Genomic DNA, 15,491 nt, shown 5'->3' with positions numbered 1-15,491 from the left:
AGCAGAACCTGAACAAATCCGATTTACTAGGGGATCAGGCCTGAAAGTGGAGTTGGGGTACTGCTTGATGCTGAAACGAAGAGCATGGAGGTGGGTGGCTGTTGCACAGTCCCCCGCACCACACTGCCATGCCCGTACCGCTTCAGCAGAACCTGAACAAAGCCGATTTACTAGGGGATCACTCCTGAAAGTGGAGTTGAGATACTGCTTGATGCTGAAACGAAGAGCATGGAGGTGGGTGGCGGTTGCACAGTCCCCCGCACCACACTGCCATGCCCGTACCGCTTCAGCAGAACCTGAACAAATCCGATTTACTAGGGGATCAGGCCTGAAAGTGGAGTTGGGGTGCTGCTTGATGCTGAAACGAAGAGCATGGAGGTGGGTGGCGGTTGCACAGTCCCCCGTACCACACTGCCATGCCCGTACCGCTTCAGCAGAATCTGAAGAAAACCGATTTACTGGGGCCTGAGAGTGGAGTTGAGATACTGCTTGATGCTGAAACGGGGAGCATGGAGGTGGGTGTAGGAGGAGGGGGGTAAAAAGGGATGAGCAGATAAAAAGGAGAAAAAAAACAAGATGGCTAGAAAAACACGGACATTTGAACTCACTTTCCAGGTGACCTTGAACGCTCCTTCGCATGCGCTTTTGAATACTTCCGGTTGGACAAAAAACGGACGGAAGTGCTCATGGCCTGACGATGCTTTTCACTCTTCTTCTTCTCTTACGTGAGCAAGGCAATGTTTCCTCTTTTTTTCCGTTTTTTTCCGCAGACATTTCTCAGAAGCTAAACAATCGCGCTCGCTGGAGGACGTGTTGTACGTGTGTGTATGCTGTTTTCAGACTTCCGGAGGATTATTTTTTTTTTTTCTTGTTTTGTTAGCCTTTGTTCAAAATGAGAGCTCAATCCGAAAATTTTTGTGACAATTGCGCTGGATTTACCACCACCAAATTTGACGGCGGTTCGTTGTGTTTGGAGAGTTTTGTGCCCCTCCTTTTGTGGCCATTTGGATTGAAAGCAAGTCAACATTGTTGTCGTTTGTTTTTTTTTTTTTTTTTCGTCATTTTCTGTGTAATGCGTGAAGATTCAAAGTCTTGCGCGAGGCTTTCAAATAGAAAATGAATGTCCGTCGTTATGCCCGGGAGATAAAAGGTATGGCAAAAAAAAAAAAGCAGTGAGAAATTTATTCTCTGTGATTAAATGGGTCCTGATCTTTTAATTCTGGGCATCTTTTTAAAGGGATTTTTTTTTTGTTCATGCGCCAACAAGCCCACAAGAATTGGCTGTCCGAGCATCGACCGAGCCAGAACGATCGACTGGACGCAGCCTGGTCAATACTGTCTCAAGCTTTTGATTGCCTAATTACTCCCCTCTCCTGGTCGAAAGGGGGAGCGATGGAAATCCCTTGCGTTTAAAATCTTCCGCAAACTCGCCTAAGCCTTTATCACTTGACCACAAAGAAGGGATCTCACGATAAATTGTCAATCTTGGACACGTAAACCCCCTTTGAGACTCTTTTGGGTGTACATTTGAATGAATATTCATCAAACATTTAAGTTCAGTCATGTTGAGGTTGGTGGAAACATCGACGTCTGCTTCGTCCTTCACTTCAGTCCTTTTATTCACTCCTGAGATATTGCTAGTTAGATTGCCCAGAGGAAAAAATGAATAAATGAAGGCCATTGTTGGATGTTGGAAAAATGTTCCCGCTCACTTGTTAGGCATCAGTGTTCGTTTGTGTCCCGTCTTTGAAGTTGCTAATGCTATAACACTAGTACATTTTTATTTTTTGCTGATTGCTTTGCAAAGACACTATGAACGATTTTGTTTAAGTATTGATAATCTATAACACCAGTATAGTACATTTTTTATTTCTTTGCCTACAGCTGAGTGCTTTTCAAAGACACTAGGAATAATTTTGTTTAAAGGACAATCGATGTCTCCGGACAAGTTGTGTCCATAATTTGTAAAATGGCTTCAAATGACTTCTACTGAGCGTATTTGACAAAGATTCCACCGCATCTAGCTATATTTTACGTATTAAGACTCGCGCTGAATATTCCGGAAGTCTTGTTTTTGAGTTGGTGACAAGTCCGTACGTGATGTCACTGAAGGAACGCCCCTGACCGAAAAAAAGGACACATTGTAGCAGTCCTTCCGTCACGTCAATGCATTTTGCTGCGCTTTGGTCTGAAAACTTCATGAAGGACCAAAAAGAGGCAGAAGAGGCCGACAAAGCTCTATGTAAGGAATTAATTAGCCTGTGGAAACGGGCTGATTAATTTCTTACACGGCTTTGTCGCCATTTTCTGCCTTTTTTGGGTGTGACATTTCCCACCCCTGATGCCTCAAAATGACACGGAATAAATTCTTTAATCTATTGCAAACATGTATGCTTTCTTCTTCAGAACTATTTGAATCATATTCATAACTGGATGAGTAACAAGAAAGCATATTCTCAGAATCTGAAGCCATTGTTTTGATTCTCGAGCAAGGCAAGATGTCTTGCCGTGACACCACGAACAAGGGGGCGGGACTTTCTGAAACTGGTCACTTGCGGTTTCAAATTGAAGTACTTTTTAGACACTTTGTCATTTTTATTTGTGTTTTGAATTTGACTAAAAATACCATACTGCGTGTTTTGGGTATTTTAGATGCGATAAAACGTTTCTCTGATGTCAGGAAACAAAAAAGTGACGTCGGTTGTCCTTTAAGTATTGATAATCTATAACACCAGTACAGTACATTTTTCTTATTTTGTTGCTAACAGCTGAGTGCTTTTCAATGACACTAAAGATTTTGTTAAAGTATTGATCATCAAGCTATAACACCAGTACATTTTTATTTTTTGCTAACAGCTGAGTGTTTTTCAAATAGACTATGAACGATTTTATTTAAGCATTGATAATCAGACCAGTTTTTAACACCCTCACAATAAAAGTCTGTTTTGTATTTGCGATTGAAAAACCTTCTGCTTGCGTCAACATTAAGTTGAGACGAGCAACTAAATTTACTGCTAACAGTTAGCTTTGCTGTTTCGTTTTTCTTCTTCTACTCATACTATCATGACTCTTTGTATTATTAATTCCGTTCAGATGCCCTCTACTGCCAGTTGCAGGCCAGTCTTGGTACTACAACAATCGTTTTTGTTTGATTGTTTTTTTTTTTTTTTTTGCTCATCGTCAGTCCAACAACCTTAACAGTAGTTTAAAACACACCATGTCGGTGTCAAGCATTAGCCGAGCAGCATTAAATGCGCCATGTGATGTTAAAAAGAGAAAAAGCAGCAAAATGAACCATTCTCCAGAACATGTTAATTGTGTCCAAGAGCATTCTGTCCACACTTTGTTCGTCTTGTAGGTTTGCCGAGTTGTTTTCTTTCTTTCCATTTCTGTGCCGTATTCAAAACAACACCATGATGAGATTATCAATACGTTCTGTCTTTGAACAACCGTCTCGGTCTGAAAATCAAGGGAAAGACAGGGAGGGTCACAAAACAAAATAGGCTGTCTCGAGTGGTCGCACATGCTAAAAGTAAAGGTTCCGGGGGACTCTTGCTTTTCTTGCATTCTTTGGGACGGAGCTGGGTTTTTTTTTTTTCATATTTCTATACAAGTGCTAAATGGATTATTGAAAATGTCAACTATTCTGATTACATTGTTGCTATTATTCCCGTTTCTGAACATGAGCATCTTTATTGTGCGTGTGGGTGAAAGGCTGCAGGAATTCGGAGGCAGTCCGATCACCTTGTTGTGCAAATCTCATAGACAGATCGAAAACTTGTTTTGGAATTAAAAAAAAAAAACATTCAAACTGACGTCAGCGCCACAGGTCTTGTCACTTGATATTTAGAATTCGAAATGGTTGGATCGAAAATGGTTGCTCGCCAATCGTAGGGAACACAGACAGAAACTCGTATAAAACCCACGCAGGCATCGGGATTCGAACCAAAAACCTCTGCACTGTGCGAAACACCCACCCTATGAGCATTGTCAAACACAATTATACCTTATTTTCTCAGCCCCTTATGTTTCAGTCAAGCCCATTTTAGACAAAGACGAGAAAACAAATCACAGAGCCGTAACTCAAGAATAACGAAATTGGAGAAAAAAGCGGAAGCCACGTGCAGGTGTTGAGTGACGTTTATGCGCGCACTTTCTGGTTATTTTTATTGATGCAACAGCGACACTGTGCGGTCCAGTTGAGATCTAAATCACAAGACTGTCAATGGGCCTTTCTAATAATAATAATAATAATAATAATAATAATAATAATAATAATAATAATAATAATAATAATAATAATACATTTAATTTCTAAGCGCCTTTCAAAACTCTCATTAGGTACCTGAAGAAAGACAGATTGACAGACAAGACATAGGCTCGGCGACAGGTAATGGCGTCACTCACGAGACCACGCCCCTTGTTTTTTAGCCACCCTCTCACCCGTCATAATAAATATTAGAAAAATATAATAATTGTATTAATAATAACAATCAATTATACGCGCCTTTCAAAACTCAATGACATTTTACAGACACAGGTTGTTTTTCTGCAGGTGAGAAGCAGCAGCAAACCCGGAAGTAATTGACTGAATGACCCCGCCAATTTTCTAAAATGGCAATTTAATTTTTTCCACGTGCTGCGAACGTAGAAGCCTCGAATCGAATAATAATTTACGAAAGCGATTTCATGAGGCATTTCTGTACACCAGCCAATTGTTTGTGTTCAATCTTTTGGTAACAACCCAAAAAAATGTTGATGCGTTCAAAACGGGTCGTCCCCGTTTCAACATCCAGTTGAATGACTCCCGGAAGTTGTGTGAAGACTGTCGCTAAAGTAGCAAGACGCCGGGTGTCTTAAAAGACTCTTCTCAGCAGTCGCTAAATAATTCGCTGGCTGGCTAAAAGAGCCGCAGGTGTCGAGCAAGATAATCAGGTCAGTGATGCGAAGCCTTTCATTTGCTTCCAATCCGCTTGTTGCCCCGCGTGTCAATCGCTGGTGTAAAAAGGCTTGACGTGATATGGGGGGGTTCAACAACACGTCTTTGCAAATGGATTTCTGTCACGTTATTCGTCATCCGTTCTGTTATTCTTCGTCGATTTGATGTGTGGCGTTAATTTATTGAAGCGGATGACATTTAGAAATGAAGGTGGAACAATTGAATTTCGAAAAATCGTCAACTAATAATCATAAAAGTCTCTTTGCCTTGAGGGAATTAATTTTATTCCCATTTGGAATTTTTTTTTTCGAGATACACACTTTTCGCCTTACACACTCTGTCTGGGAACCAATTAAGTTCGTAAGTTGAGGTCTCACTGTATAAGAGCTTTATGCACCCAATCGCCCAACACCTTACCCCCCATTACTTCATTTCTATATTTTAAATGAAACTACACGAAAGTTTAACTCCAACAACTGTTGGAGCTCCTCTAATGTCAGCAAAGGTGCACCTAATGTTTTGGACGTTGAGGCTAACAAATGTTGCGGAGGAGCAGCACAATGCCAGCAGAAACCCCCCACCCCCCTCCACAAAAATATGAAATGCAATTTCAGACATATTTTTGGAATAATCATTTTTCTTGCGTGCATCATAAGCACATTTATTTTCCACAAGATTAATAAGTACAATAAGTAATAAGTTGGTGCAACTGATATTCACAGTGGCACATATGAATCCGTGAGCCAAATGCAATGTTGGCAGTATTGTAGATTGTTCAAATGCTTTAATTGTGTCTCCATGGTAACGGATCCAGCAAAGTGTCTTTTTAATAACGATCCTTCGTCCTAAGCCGACTCATCGAGAAGAGAATGTGAATCTTTTCAAATCATCTTTCGGATTCTGGGGGGAGACAACAAGAACATATAGGATCTTATTGATTTTTGTATATAATTTATTTTGCTTGCAGGCAGAATTATTTATTATTGTTATTTTCTTTGGGAGGCTGCAACACAACCAAGTGAGTTTTTGTTGGATAAAAATCTCTCTTTCACACACCAATTTTTGACCGCTAATTGCTACTAAATTATTAACTATTCCACTCTTTCATATTGCTTGAAGCACTTCATTGCCAGTCATGGTTGATAGTTAGATAGAAAGTAAAAGTAAAATAATTGGACATTAAACACAAACACATGTCGACGTGCCCAGAAAGAATCTGCTAGCTTAATGCTAACACACAATGCAAAACGCAATTGACGGGCTAGCGAATGGTATCTGGACTGAATGTTTGAAATTCATGATCTTTACTTCAATTCGTAACTAGTAGCGGATGATGAAATCGCCGATAGTTCTAACTCACCTGGTTATCTTCCAGTACGTTACATAAACCACCCGAAGCCGCTTGCACTCAGGAGCAATGCTGAAACCGACCAGCAGGCGGTGACACAGGAGGCTTTATGACACCATCAAAAAAGATCAAGGTAAGAAAATCCTCCATTTTCTCATGAATCGCTTCCAAAATGGATTCCTACCTCTCAAATATAGAATGGTGGACTTTTCACGCATGGTCACCGCGTTTCTCGCCGTACACGTGTAGTTGCCTTCGCTTTGCTCATCCAGGTGTTGTACAACATACGAGGAGCCGTTGACGCTTGTGCCGTTGAACCACCAGTCGAATTTGGCCGGTGGAATAGAGTGCGCCGAGCATCGTAGTGTCACCGTGCGGCCCGGCGGGGCCGTCGAGGGTCCCGCAATCGATACGTTATATGGTCCAACTGCGCAAAATCACATGTTCAATACATTCGGGAATGGCAGTGAATGAGTTAAAATACTCAGATAGGGTTTCAAATGAGGGTTTTCGATTCGGGTCGGGTTTCACAATTAGGGTTTGGAACTCGTGTTGGGATTTCAAACCAAGGCTGCTGCCTTTCCAGCAGCTCCTGTATTTTGTTTTTCTACTTCTTTCTTTCCTTTCTTCTTCCTTTCATAACTTTGCTGCTGTGTTTATTTTTCGGGTTGAGTGAACGCTGGCGCGTGTGGCTGCCGCTGCTCACCCACTTATCCGGTGACTGTAAAGTGACCTTGAGAGTTTTGAAAGGTGCTTATAAATGAAATATATTATTCATTAATAATTAATAATTAATGATTAATAATTAATGAATAGTAATTAATTAATAATTAAGAATTAACAATTCATAAATAACAATTCATATACAACAATTCAAATATAACAATTAATAAATAACTAATAATAAATAACTAACAATAAACAATAAACAATAATTAATAATAATTAATAATCAATCATTAATCATTAATAATTACTCCATAATAATTACTCAATAATTAAAAAATAATTATTAATAAATAATAAATAATAAATACTTAATAATTAATATAAATAATTAATAAATAATAATTAATAACTAATAACTACTGATTTATTATTTATTATTTATTTATTATTATTATTATTATTATTATTATTATTATTATTATTTGAACGATATCCCGTGGTTTGACGTACTCACAGTTGACGGTGAGGTTGAAAGTGGCCATGGCGGAGCTGATAGGGTTGCTGACGCGACAGCGGTAGACGCCGCCATCGTGGCTGCGGACGGGTTGAATAGAGACGGTCACGTTGTCTGGAGACAAGGTGAGGGTGGGCCCGGCACGGACCGGAACCCCGTCCTTGGTCCAAACACGGATGCTGACCGAGCCCGAGGCCTCGCACGTGACGCTGGCCGAGTTTTGGTCTTCGATCAGGAGGATTGTCGGACCTCGCACTGTCACGTCCGAGACTGGCACTGGCGGAACACAGCAAGTGATGCTTTTAAAGGGGGTGGGGATTTTAATATATATGTATATAGAAATAATAGTGTTTGAAAAAAAAGAAAAAACTACCATGTATTTAATTTTTGGGGTTAAAGTTAGAATATTATGGCATCAGAATTTAAAAGTAGCCATTTTTAACGGTATCAAAGTCAAATTGATTCAAGTGATAACATAAAAAACAAAGATCTACTTTATCAGTAAAAAAATATAATGATTGGAAAAAAATATTTTTCCAATATTCTGCCCCAATTTCATTTATAAGCGCCTTTCAAAACTTGCAAGGACACTTTACAGTCACAGGATATTTTTTTCTGCGTGTGAGCAGCGGCAGCCACACGCACGAGCGTTCACTTAACCGGGAATGAAATTGCCCCTCCACAAAAAAAATGACAAAACATTTTTTTGAAGGGATTTAAAAAAAAAACACTTAAAAGGAGAAGTATTTTGTTGCGATTTTTTTTTTTTTTGAGCCAATAAATAAAAATGCTTGTCTGTGACTCTAAAGTGTCCTTGAGAGTTTTGAATGGCGCTTGAAATGAAATGTATGATTATTATTATTATTATTATTATTATTATTATTATTATTGTTATAAAAAACAAGAATTGTCACATTTTTCCAATTATCATCATAATGTTTTTGGGATATTATCAGTAATATATTTTTGCATGGTCTAACCTTCCAAAAACAGTTTAGTTTAATCAGCTTGTATTATTTATCATTTTATTTATAGTTTTATTGTTCTGGTGTTTATTGTTCTTTTAATTGTAGAGTGTCATTGAGTGTTTTTAAAGGCACTTGTAACTTAAATTTATTATGATTATTATTATTATTATTATTATTATGTTTATTCTTCTTATTATTAATTTTTTACATTTCTATTTATTTATTTATTTTTATTTTTATATGCCATAAGTATACATTTTGATTATTTTTTTTTACATTTTTAATCAGTCAAATGGTACAGTTTCAGTCATATTTTTGGAACAAAAAAACAGTACTCTACCAATTTTGCCAATCGTCTGGCAGTGAATGAGTTAAAAACTTCAATAAGAGCATCGGCACGATCAAATTGGCATACGCTTTCTTCCCCCAACCCACCGTAAACGTTGAGCACGATCTTGCCCTGTTTCTGGCTCTCCCCCTGCGGTATGACGGTGACCACGTACTCCCCATTGTCGGCCAGCGTCAACCCCCTTAGCTGCAGGCTCCCGGTGGTCCGATCCAGGCTGATCCGGTCAGCGTAACCGACCTCGGGCAGGTCTTCTTCGACGGTGGAAGTGATGACGTTGCCGCCTTTGAAGGTCCAGCTGACAAAAAGGAAGGGGCGCTCGGGAGGTCGCAGGGTGGTGCTAAAGGTCACGCTGCCTGACACGGCGCCGCTTAACGGTCCCGGTGGGAGCACGTTCTGCGGCGTGCAGGAGCCTGATGGAATTGGAAAAGCGCTTGATGACAGGGAGAGATACTTTGCAACAAAAGCTAATATGATTACAATACTAAAGAAAAACATGCAGTGATACCTCGGTTTACGAACCTTTGGCTTACGAACTTTTCGGTTTACGAACGTTAAATTTATGAACATTTTACCTTGGCATATGAACTATTTTTTGGGATACACACGGAGCTGCCACAATGAGTGATGTGTCGTTCGCAAACGAGCCCGTACTCCAAACAAGAAAATGGCAGCCGGCTTGTTTTGGTCCTCTATTCCCCGCCTCCAGTCGTCAGTTAAAGCCACATGATTGGTCAAGAACGCAGCAGTGAGGGGAAATGGTTTAAACATTGAGACAGGCAGACGACAGAGAGAGAGTGACAAAATGGATAGAAAACGTTTGGAATTTTTCAACTTTGATAGTTCAAAGGCAGAGTGTAGACTGCAAGGTTAAAATTCCCATCAATCAGGCTCCACAAATAACCCGCACAAGCCATCTGTACACTTGATGCAAAAAGTTATCAACCCAGCTAAACAGAACACAATTGATGAGGAACTAGGTAAAATTATCGCAGAGAAGGCCCCTACAATGGATCATTCCTCAAAATGATGAAAGAAGAAGGCTACGTTCCTCATCAAATGTTTAATGATGATGAAACCGGCCACTCCATTCTATCAAGCCATCAATGACCATCACAAAAGTAAATAAAACCACTTTATTATACAGTACAGTTTATTTAATAGCACATTTATTATACATAAAATAAGGTATATTTCGTGTAGTTTTAAGGCTTAGAAAATTAGAAAGTAGAGAATTATGTTCTATAGGGACCTGGGAACGGATTATTCTCATTTTAATGGTTTCCTATGGGAAATTAATTTTTGGGATACACACTTTTCACCTTACACACTGTCTGGGAACCAATTAAGTTTGTAAGCCAAGGTATCACTGTAACAGCATTTTCGAAACTATAAAAAAATAGTAGCTCACAAAACACACTCAATAATTGGACACCAAATGGCAAAAGTGTACCTGCTAGAATCAAGACGACGGAGGCACTCCACAGCAGCCTGCTGTCCATGGCCAGGCGGAACGTCAAGTTAAAAACAAGAGGGGGCCCCTCGCTTGCTCCTCTTTTATGCTTAACCGGCCCTCCGCCCTTTTCTCGTAAAAACCCCGTAAAGAAAAAACACGCAGAATAGGCGCCCTTAAGTTAGCTTCATTCACTGCCAAATTTATTCGGGAATTGAAAATATGACGTGGAACGACATGTCCCAAATTTGTTCGGGATTTGTTTTTTCATGGGTGTCGATAAAGCGCTGGTCAGACTTTTGGCAATATTTTTCCCTTCCATGACACAACAGAATTTCCCTTTTGTCCATGTTAGCGCTTTGTTACTGCTTCAGCTGTTGTGAAAGCGCTATATAAATCAATATTGTATTGTATTTTGGACAGCTGCCAACATTTCAAACTCAGATAACTCCAGACACATAACTTAGGAATTAACCCTTTTCTTTCTGATTAAAAAAGAGAGTCTAAGGTTTCTAATGCTGTACTGAATGTTTATGTAGTCCTAAAACTCAATGTTCTGTGGGTCCTTCAATTTGAGTGAAAATGACAAAAACCCTGGCACTGGAGTGGACACATTTTTGCACATTGTCTAGCAGTTAATGAGTTCAATATATATACTTTCTAAATGATAGGTTTTTACAGTTCATGAGAGAGAACAAAAATGCTAAAACTAAAATTTAAATGAAAAAAAAATCAGTCATGAAAGAAAAGAAAAAAATCCTAATTGAAACGTTACGTTTCAGAAACTAACAACATAAAAGTAACTCAAAAAAATCTCTTGTGGCTTAATATGACTTCACATATAAGGCACAGATGCATATAACTACATAGCTGGCTATCTATTTGTTATCTATTAGCTATCTATTTGCTATCTATTAGCTGCCTAGCTTGCTATCTGTTAGCTATCTATCTAGCTGGCTGGCTAGCTATCTATTAGCTATCAAGCTGCCTAACTAGCTATCTATCAGCTATCTATTGGCTGTCTACTGGCTGGCTGGCTATCTATTAGCTGTCTATTAGCTATCTAGCTGGCTAGATGGCTATCTATTGCTATCTAGCTAGCTATCTTTTAGCTATCTAGCTGGATATCTATTAGCCAAATAGCTAGCTTTCTGTCTATTTGAGTTCCTTCCGGGTTGAGTGAACGCTGGTGCGTGTGGCTGCCGCTGCTCACCCACAAAGAAAAAAATATCCTGTGACTGTAAAGCGACCTTGAGAGTTTTGAAAAGCGCTTATAAATGAAATGTATCAATGCTTTTGGGTGCGCCTTATACACTGGAAAATACGGTATTTGAAACAAGACCAAACAAAAACGAACTGAATGTGTAAAGGTTTTGACAATGTAAAAACTTGCTAAAGTCATTCAAACGCACTGAATTAAAATAAAAAAAATCACCCCCAAAAAATTATAAATAAAATAACGTAAAATCCAAAGCAATTTTAACCCTGCCTGACACATTTTAGTTCATTTTAGACACATTTCAGGAGCTTTGCGAATGTTTGCGCATCCTTTTTTACGAGCTTTCGGGGTACAGTAAGTCGTGTTTGTTTGAGCAAGTAGCGGTCAGACGTTTCGGGAGGCAGATCAAAAACTTGATGGAGACACTCAAAATTCCCTTTTGTGGGCGGTAGTCATTTTAGGAAGGAATTTCAAGCCAATGAATTGCAAATGCGGAGACGTACAGTAACTGTTGTGGTCAGTGGGGGGGAGTGCGGATGACTGAAACTGCGTCTCGGGATGACTTAACCGTTTTTTAACAACAGGTGGACTAACAATGAGTCTTTGTCCGCGCCATTGGAGGGCAAATACAAAGTTACACAACAGTTTCAGGACCCCGCCTGCTTGAAAATATGTTGTACAGTGATACCTCGGTTTACGAACGCTTTAGCGAATGAACTTTTCGCCTTTCGAGCGTTAAATTCGCGAGAATATCATTTTGGCATGTGAACCATTTTTTTTGGGAAAACAAACAGAGCGCCACAGTGAGTGATGTGTCGTTCGCGAACGAGCCGGTTCTTGTAGCTCCTAACAATGTGCTGGAAATGGCAGCCGGCTTTTTTCCCTCTATTCCCCGCCCCCAGTCTTCAGTTAAAGCCGCACGTGATTGGTCAAGATCCGTGGTAGAGGAGGGAGGGGACACACGCAGCAGTGAGCGGGGCATGGGTTACAGAAACACACACACGAAAGGGAGACAACAAAGCTTGAAATTAAAAAAAAATAAAAAACTGAACAAAAACAAAAGTGAAATGGTGAGAAAATGGATGGAAAACATAGTGAAAGTTGGTCTCGTTTCAAATTTATTGATAGTCACATACGGACTCGTCACCAACTCAAAAACAAGACTTCCTGAATATTCAGCGTGAGTCTTAAAACGTAAAATATCGCTATATGCGGTGGAATCTATTAAAATACGCTCAGTAGAAGTCATTTGAAGCCATTTTACAAATTATGGACACAACTTGTCCGGAGACGTCGGTTGTCCTTTGATTATTGATTTTATGTCAAAACACCAGTTTAATATTAATATAAGTGAAGATAAGGTCTCAAGTGACGATGGGTCAGAGTATCTTCTTAATATTGCCGAGCGATGTTTTTGGCGATGGCCAGACAAGAAGAGCTGCTATCAATCACAAAGTCCATTTAGGCGACATACCAAGACTCATAAAATCGGTCATCATTCTAACCTTGGTGACACCGTTCGCTCATATTATTCATTGTTCGTTTCGGGACATGGATGCGATGATAAAGCACAATAACATTCAGCTCATAAAACATTTCAAATGGTCACAAATGACAATGACGTACACAACAGACAAGAGCAGGGTGTATGGTGTCCAAATACAGGTAACATCCGACTTAGGACCAGCTCGACTTACGACCTCTGTACTTGCGACCACGGCCTCCAGACCCTATTTTTACAATGTTTATTCTACGCCTGGCACTGCGATACGATGGTAGGTCAGTTAGATAGGTACGTAGGTAGGTACGTAGGAAGGAAGGTTGGTAGGTAGCTAGGTCGGTGGGTACATAGGAAGGAAGGTTTTAGGTAGGTGGGTACATCGGAAGGAACGTTGTAGGTACGTAGGTTAGGTAGGTAGTGGAGGGATTTTTTGTTGTCGTCCTGGAGCATTTTTAAAAAGTTATATAAATCAGAAGGTACCTACAGATTTAACTGCATCGCTCAGAATCTACCAAGGAAGTATACCACCGCCTTTTGGTTTGCTTCACCACCTGAGTGCAAGCATTTATTTTGAAGATCAAGCAGAACATCAACAGATCTGGAGAGACAGTTTGTTGTTCCGCTTCTTCGCTCGCCGTTTGTCTTGGTTCCCTGTAAACTGGTAAGCATCAGCGCTTTTTTGCTCAAGCTTGTGGTTAACTGCTATATGTGTCAATGTGCATGTGAGCGGCGTGTTGGCTGTGACCTGGCGGTGACCTGGCAGTGACCTGGCGGTGACCTGGCTGTGTCCTTTTCACCTCGCGTTTGAATACATTGTTACTGAGCATATGTGATTATTGCTTTTATGCTCTATTGCTATTTGGCAAAATGATATTTTATCTACAGTAGGTAGGTAGATGGGTTGGTTGTTTGGTAGCTAGGTTGTTTGGTAGGTAGGCAGGTCGGTTGTTTGGTTAGTAGGAAGGTTGTTAGGTCTGTTAGTAGGTAGGTTGGTAGGTAGGTACGTAAGAAAGAAAGTTGGTAGGTAGCTAGGTCGGTGGGTACATAGGAAGGAAGGTTTTAGGTCGGTAGGTAGGTAGGTGGGTACATCGGAAGGAACGTTGTAGGTAGGTAGGTTAGGTAGGTAGTGTAGGGATTTTTTCTTGTCGTCCTGGAACATTTTTAAAAAGTTATATAAATCAGAAGGTACGTACAGATTTAACTGCATCACTCAGAATCTACCAACGAAGTATACCACCGCCTTTTGGTTTGCTTCACCACCTTAGTGCAAGCATTTATTTTGAAGATCAAGCAGAACATCAACAGATCTGGAGAGACAGTTTGTTGTTCCGCTTCTTCGCTCGCCGTTTGTCTTGGTTCCCTGTAAACTGGTAAGCATCAGCGCTTTTTTGCTCAAGCTTGTGGTTAACTGCTATATGTGTCAATGTGCATGTGAGCGGCGTGTTGGCTGTGACCTGGCGGTGACCTGGCAGTGACCTGGCGGTGACCTGGCTGTGTCCTTTTCACCTCGCGTTTGAATACATTGTTACTGAGCATATGTGATTATTGCTTTTATGCTCTATTGCTATTTGGCAAAATGATATTTTATCTACAGTAGGTAGGTAGATGGGTTGGTTGTTTGGTAGCTAGGTTGTTTGGTAGGTAGGCAGGTCGGTTGTTTGGTTAGTAGGAAGGTTGTTAGGTCTGTTAGTAGGTAGGTTGGTAGGTAGGTACGTAAGAAAGAAAGTTGGTAGGTAGCTAGGTCGGTGGGTACATAGGAAGGAAGGTTTTAGGTCGGTAGGTAGGTAGGTGGGTACATCGGAAGGAACGTTGTAGGTAGGTAGGTTAGGTAGGTAGTGTAGGGATTTTTTCTTGTCGTCCTGGAACATTTTTAAAAAGTTATATAAATCAGAAGGTACGTACAGATTTAACTGCATCACTCAGAATCTACCAAGGAAGTATACCACCGCCTTTTGGTTTGCTTCACCACCTTAGTGCAAGCATTTATTTTGAAGATCAAGCAGAACATCAACAGATCTGGAGAGACAGTTTGAACTATCTGATCTGAGAAGTCTGTGCAACAGCCCTTCTCCAGAGAGGTCCAATACTTCTCTGTCTGTCTAATCTCGTCTCTCGTTTTTATAGTGAACTTGTTGACAACAGTTGAGACTATGTGTGGTTCGGTGACGTGCGGTGAGGTTCATGGCTGGTGAGGCACTGACGTCATCAATGACGTCACCGCTCGTCTACTTAGTATTTGAACGGTAAATGTGAAAATTCAGCGATTTTGAAAAAAATCCTAAAACGGTGAAGTTAAATGGACAAGACCTTTAAAGTACAAATCACTAAATACATCCAACTGTTTAATTTATTTTTTCATTTGATATTTCCATGACAGCTTTCCATGATGACAGGTGAGGCACTTTCTCACCTGCCTCCACTGACTGCACGTCACTGGTGTGATTGCGGTTTACCCATATCAGCATGTGTCTGTGAGAAGTGCAGGTGTTGCTTCCGCTGTGGTTCTCCCGTCTCATGACCAGTTGAGATGCGTC

The 15,491-nt window shown here is 40.2% G+C and overlaps 1 protein-coding gene across 2 annotated transcripts; it reads right to left on the bottom strand.

The window, feature by feature from the left end:
• Positions 1-97: 97 nt before the first annotated feature.
• On the bottom strand, positions 98-10,323 carry LOC148897093 (cell adhesion molecule CEACAM16-like). Of its 2 annotated transcripts, none has more exons than XM_088999683.1 (6): positions 10,238-10,323; positions 8,874-9,197; positions 7,471-7,746; positions 6,472-6,714; positions 6,300-6,392; positions 98-3,459 (listed from the first exon to the last, which is right to left on the bottom strand). In XM_088999683.1, the coding sequence occupies exons 1-5, from the start codon at positions 10,284-10,286 to the stop codon at positions 6,319-6,321; spliced, it is 966 nt and encodes a 321-aa protein (XP_088855809.1). In that variant the 5' UTR covers positions 10,287-10,323; the 3' UTR covers positions 98-3,459; positions 6,300-6,318. The 2 variants fall into 2 exon arrangements, with proteins under 2 accessions (XP_088855809.1, XP_088855808.1); XM_088999682.1 differs by lacking the exon at positions 98-3,459 and adding an exon at positions 5,582-5,839.
• Between the last annotated feature and the right edge of the window lie 5,168 nt (positions 10,324-15,491).

This window comes from Hippocampus bargibanti, linkage group LG06, assembly GCF_051943395.1.
Source record: "Hippocampus bargibanti isolate YZ-2025 linkage group LG06, ASM5194339v1, whole genome shotgun sequence".
NCBI classification, from domain to species: Eukaryota; Metazoa; Chordata; class Actinopteri; order Syngnathiformes; family Syngnathidae; genus Hippocampus; species Hippocampus bargibanti.
The sequence above is the reverse complement of the archived record's forward strand: the minus strand, read 5'-3'. Positions and strand labels throughout refer to the sequence as shown.

Excerpts from the sequence above, each read along its gene's own strand:
- LOC148897093 (XM_088999683.1), bottom strand. The coding sequence starts at position 10,286 with ATGGACAGCAGGCTGCTGTGGAGTGCCTCCGTCGTCTTGATTCTAGCA. Across the intron at positions 6,715-7,470 it reads TTTCAACCTCACCGTCAACT|TTGGACCATATAACGTATCG; the intron begins GTGAGTACGTCA and ends GATTTTGCGCAG. Across the intron at positions 6,393-6,471 it reads CACCATTCTATATTTGAGAG|CCTCCTGTGTCACCGCCTGC; the intron begins GTAGGAATCCAT and ends GGTGTCATAAAG.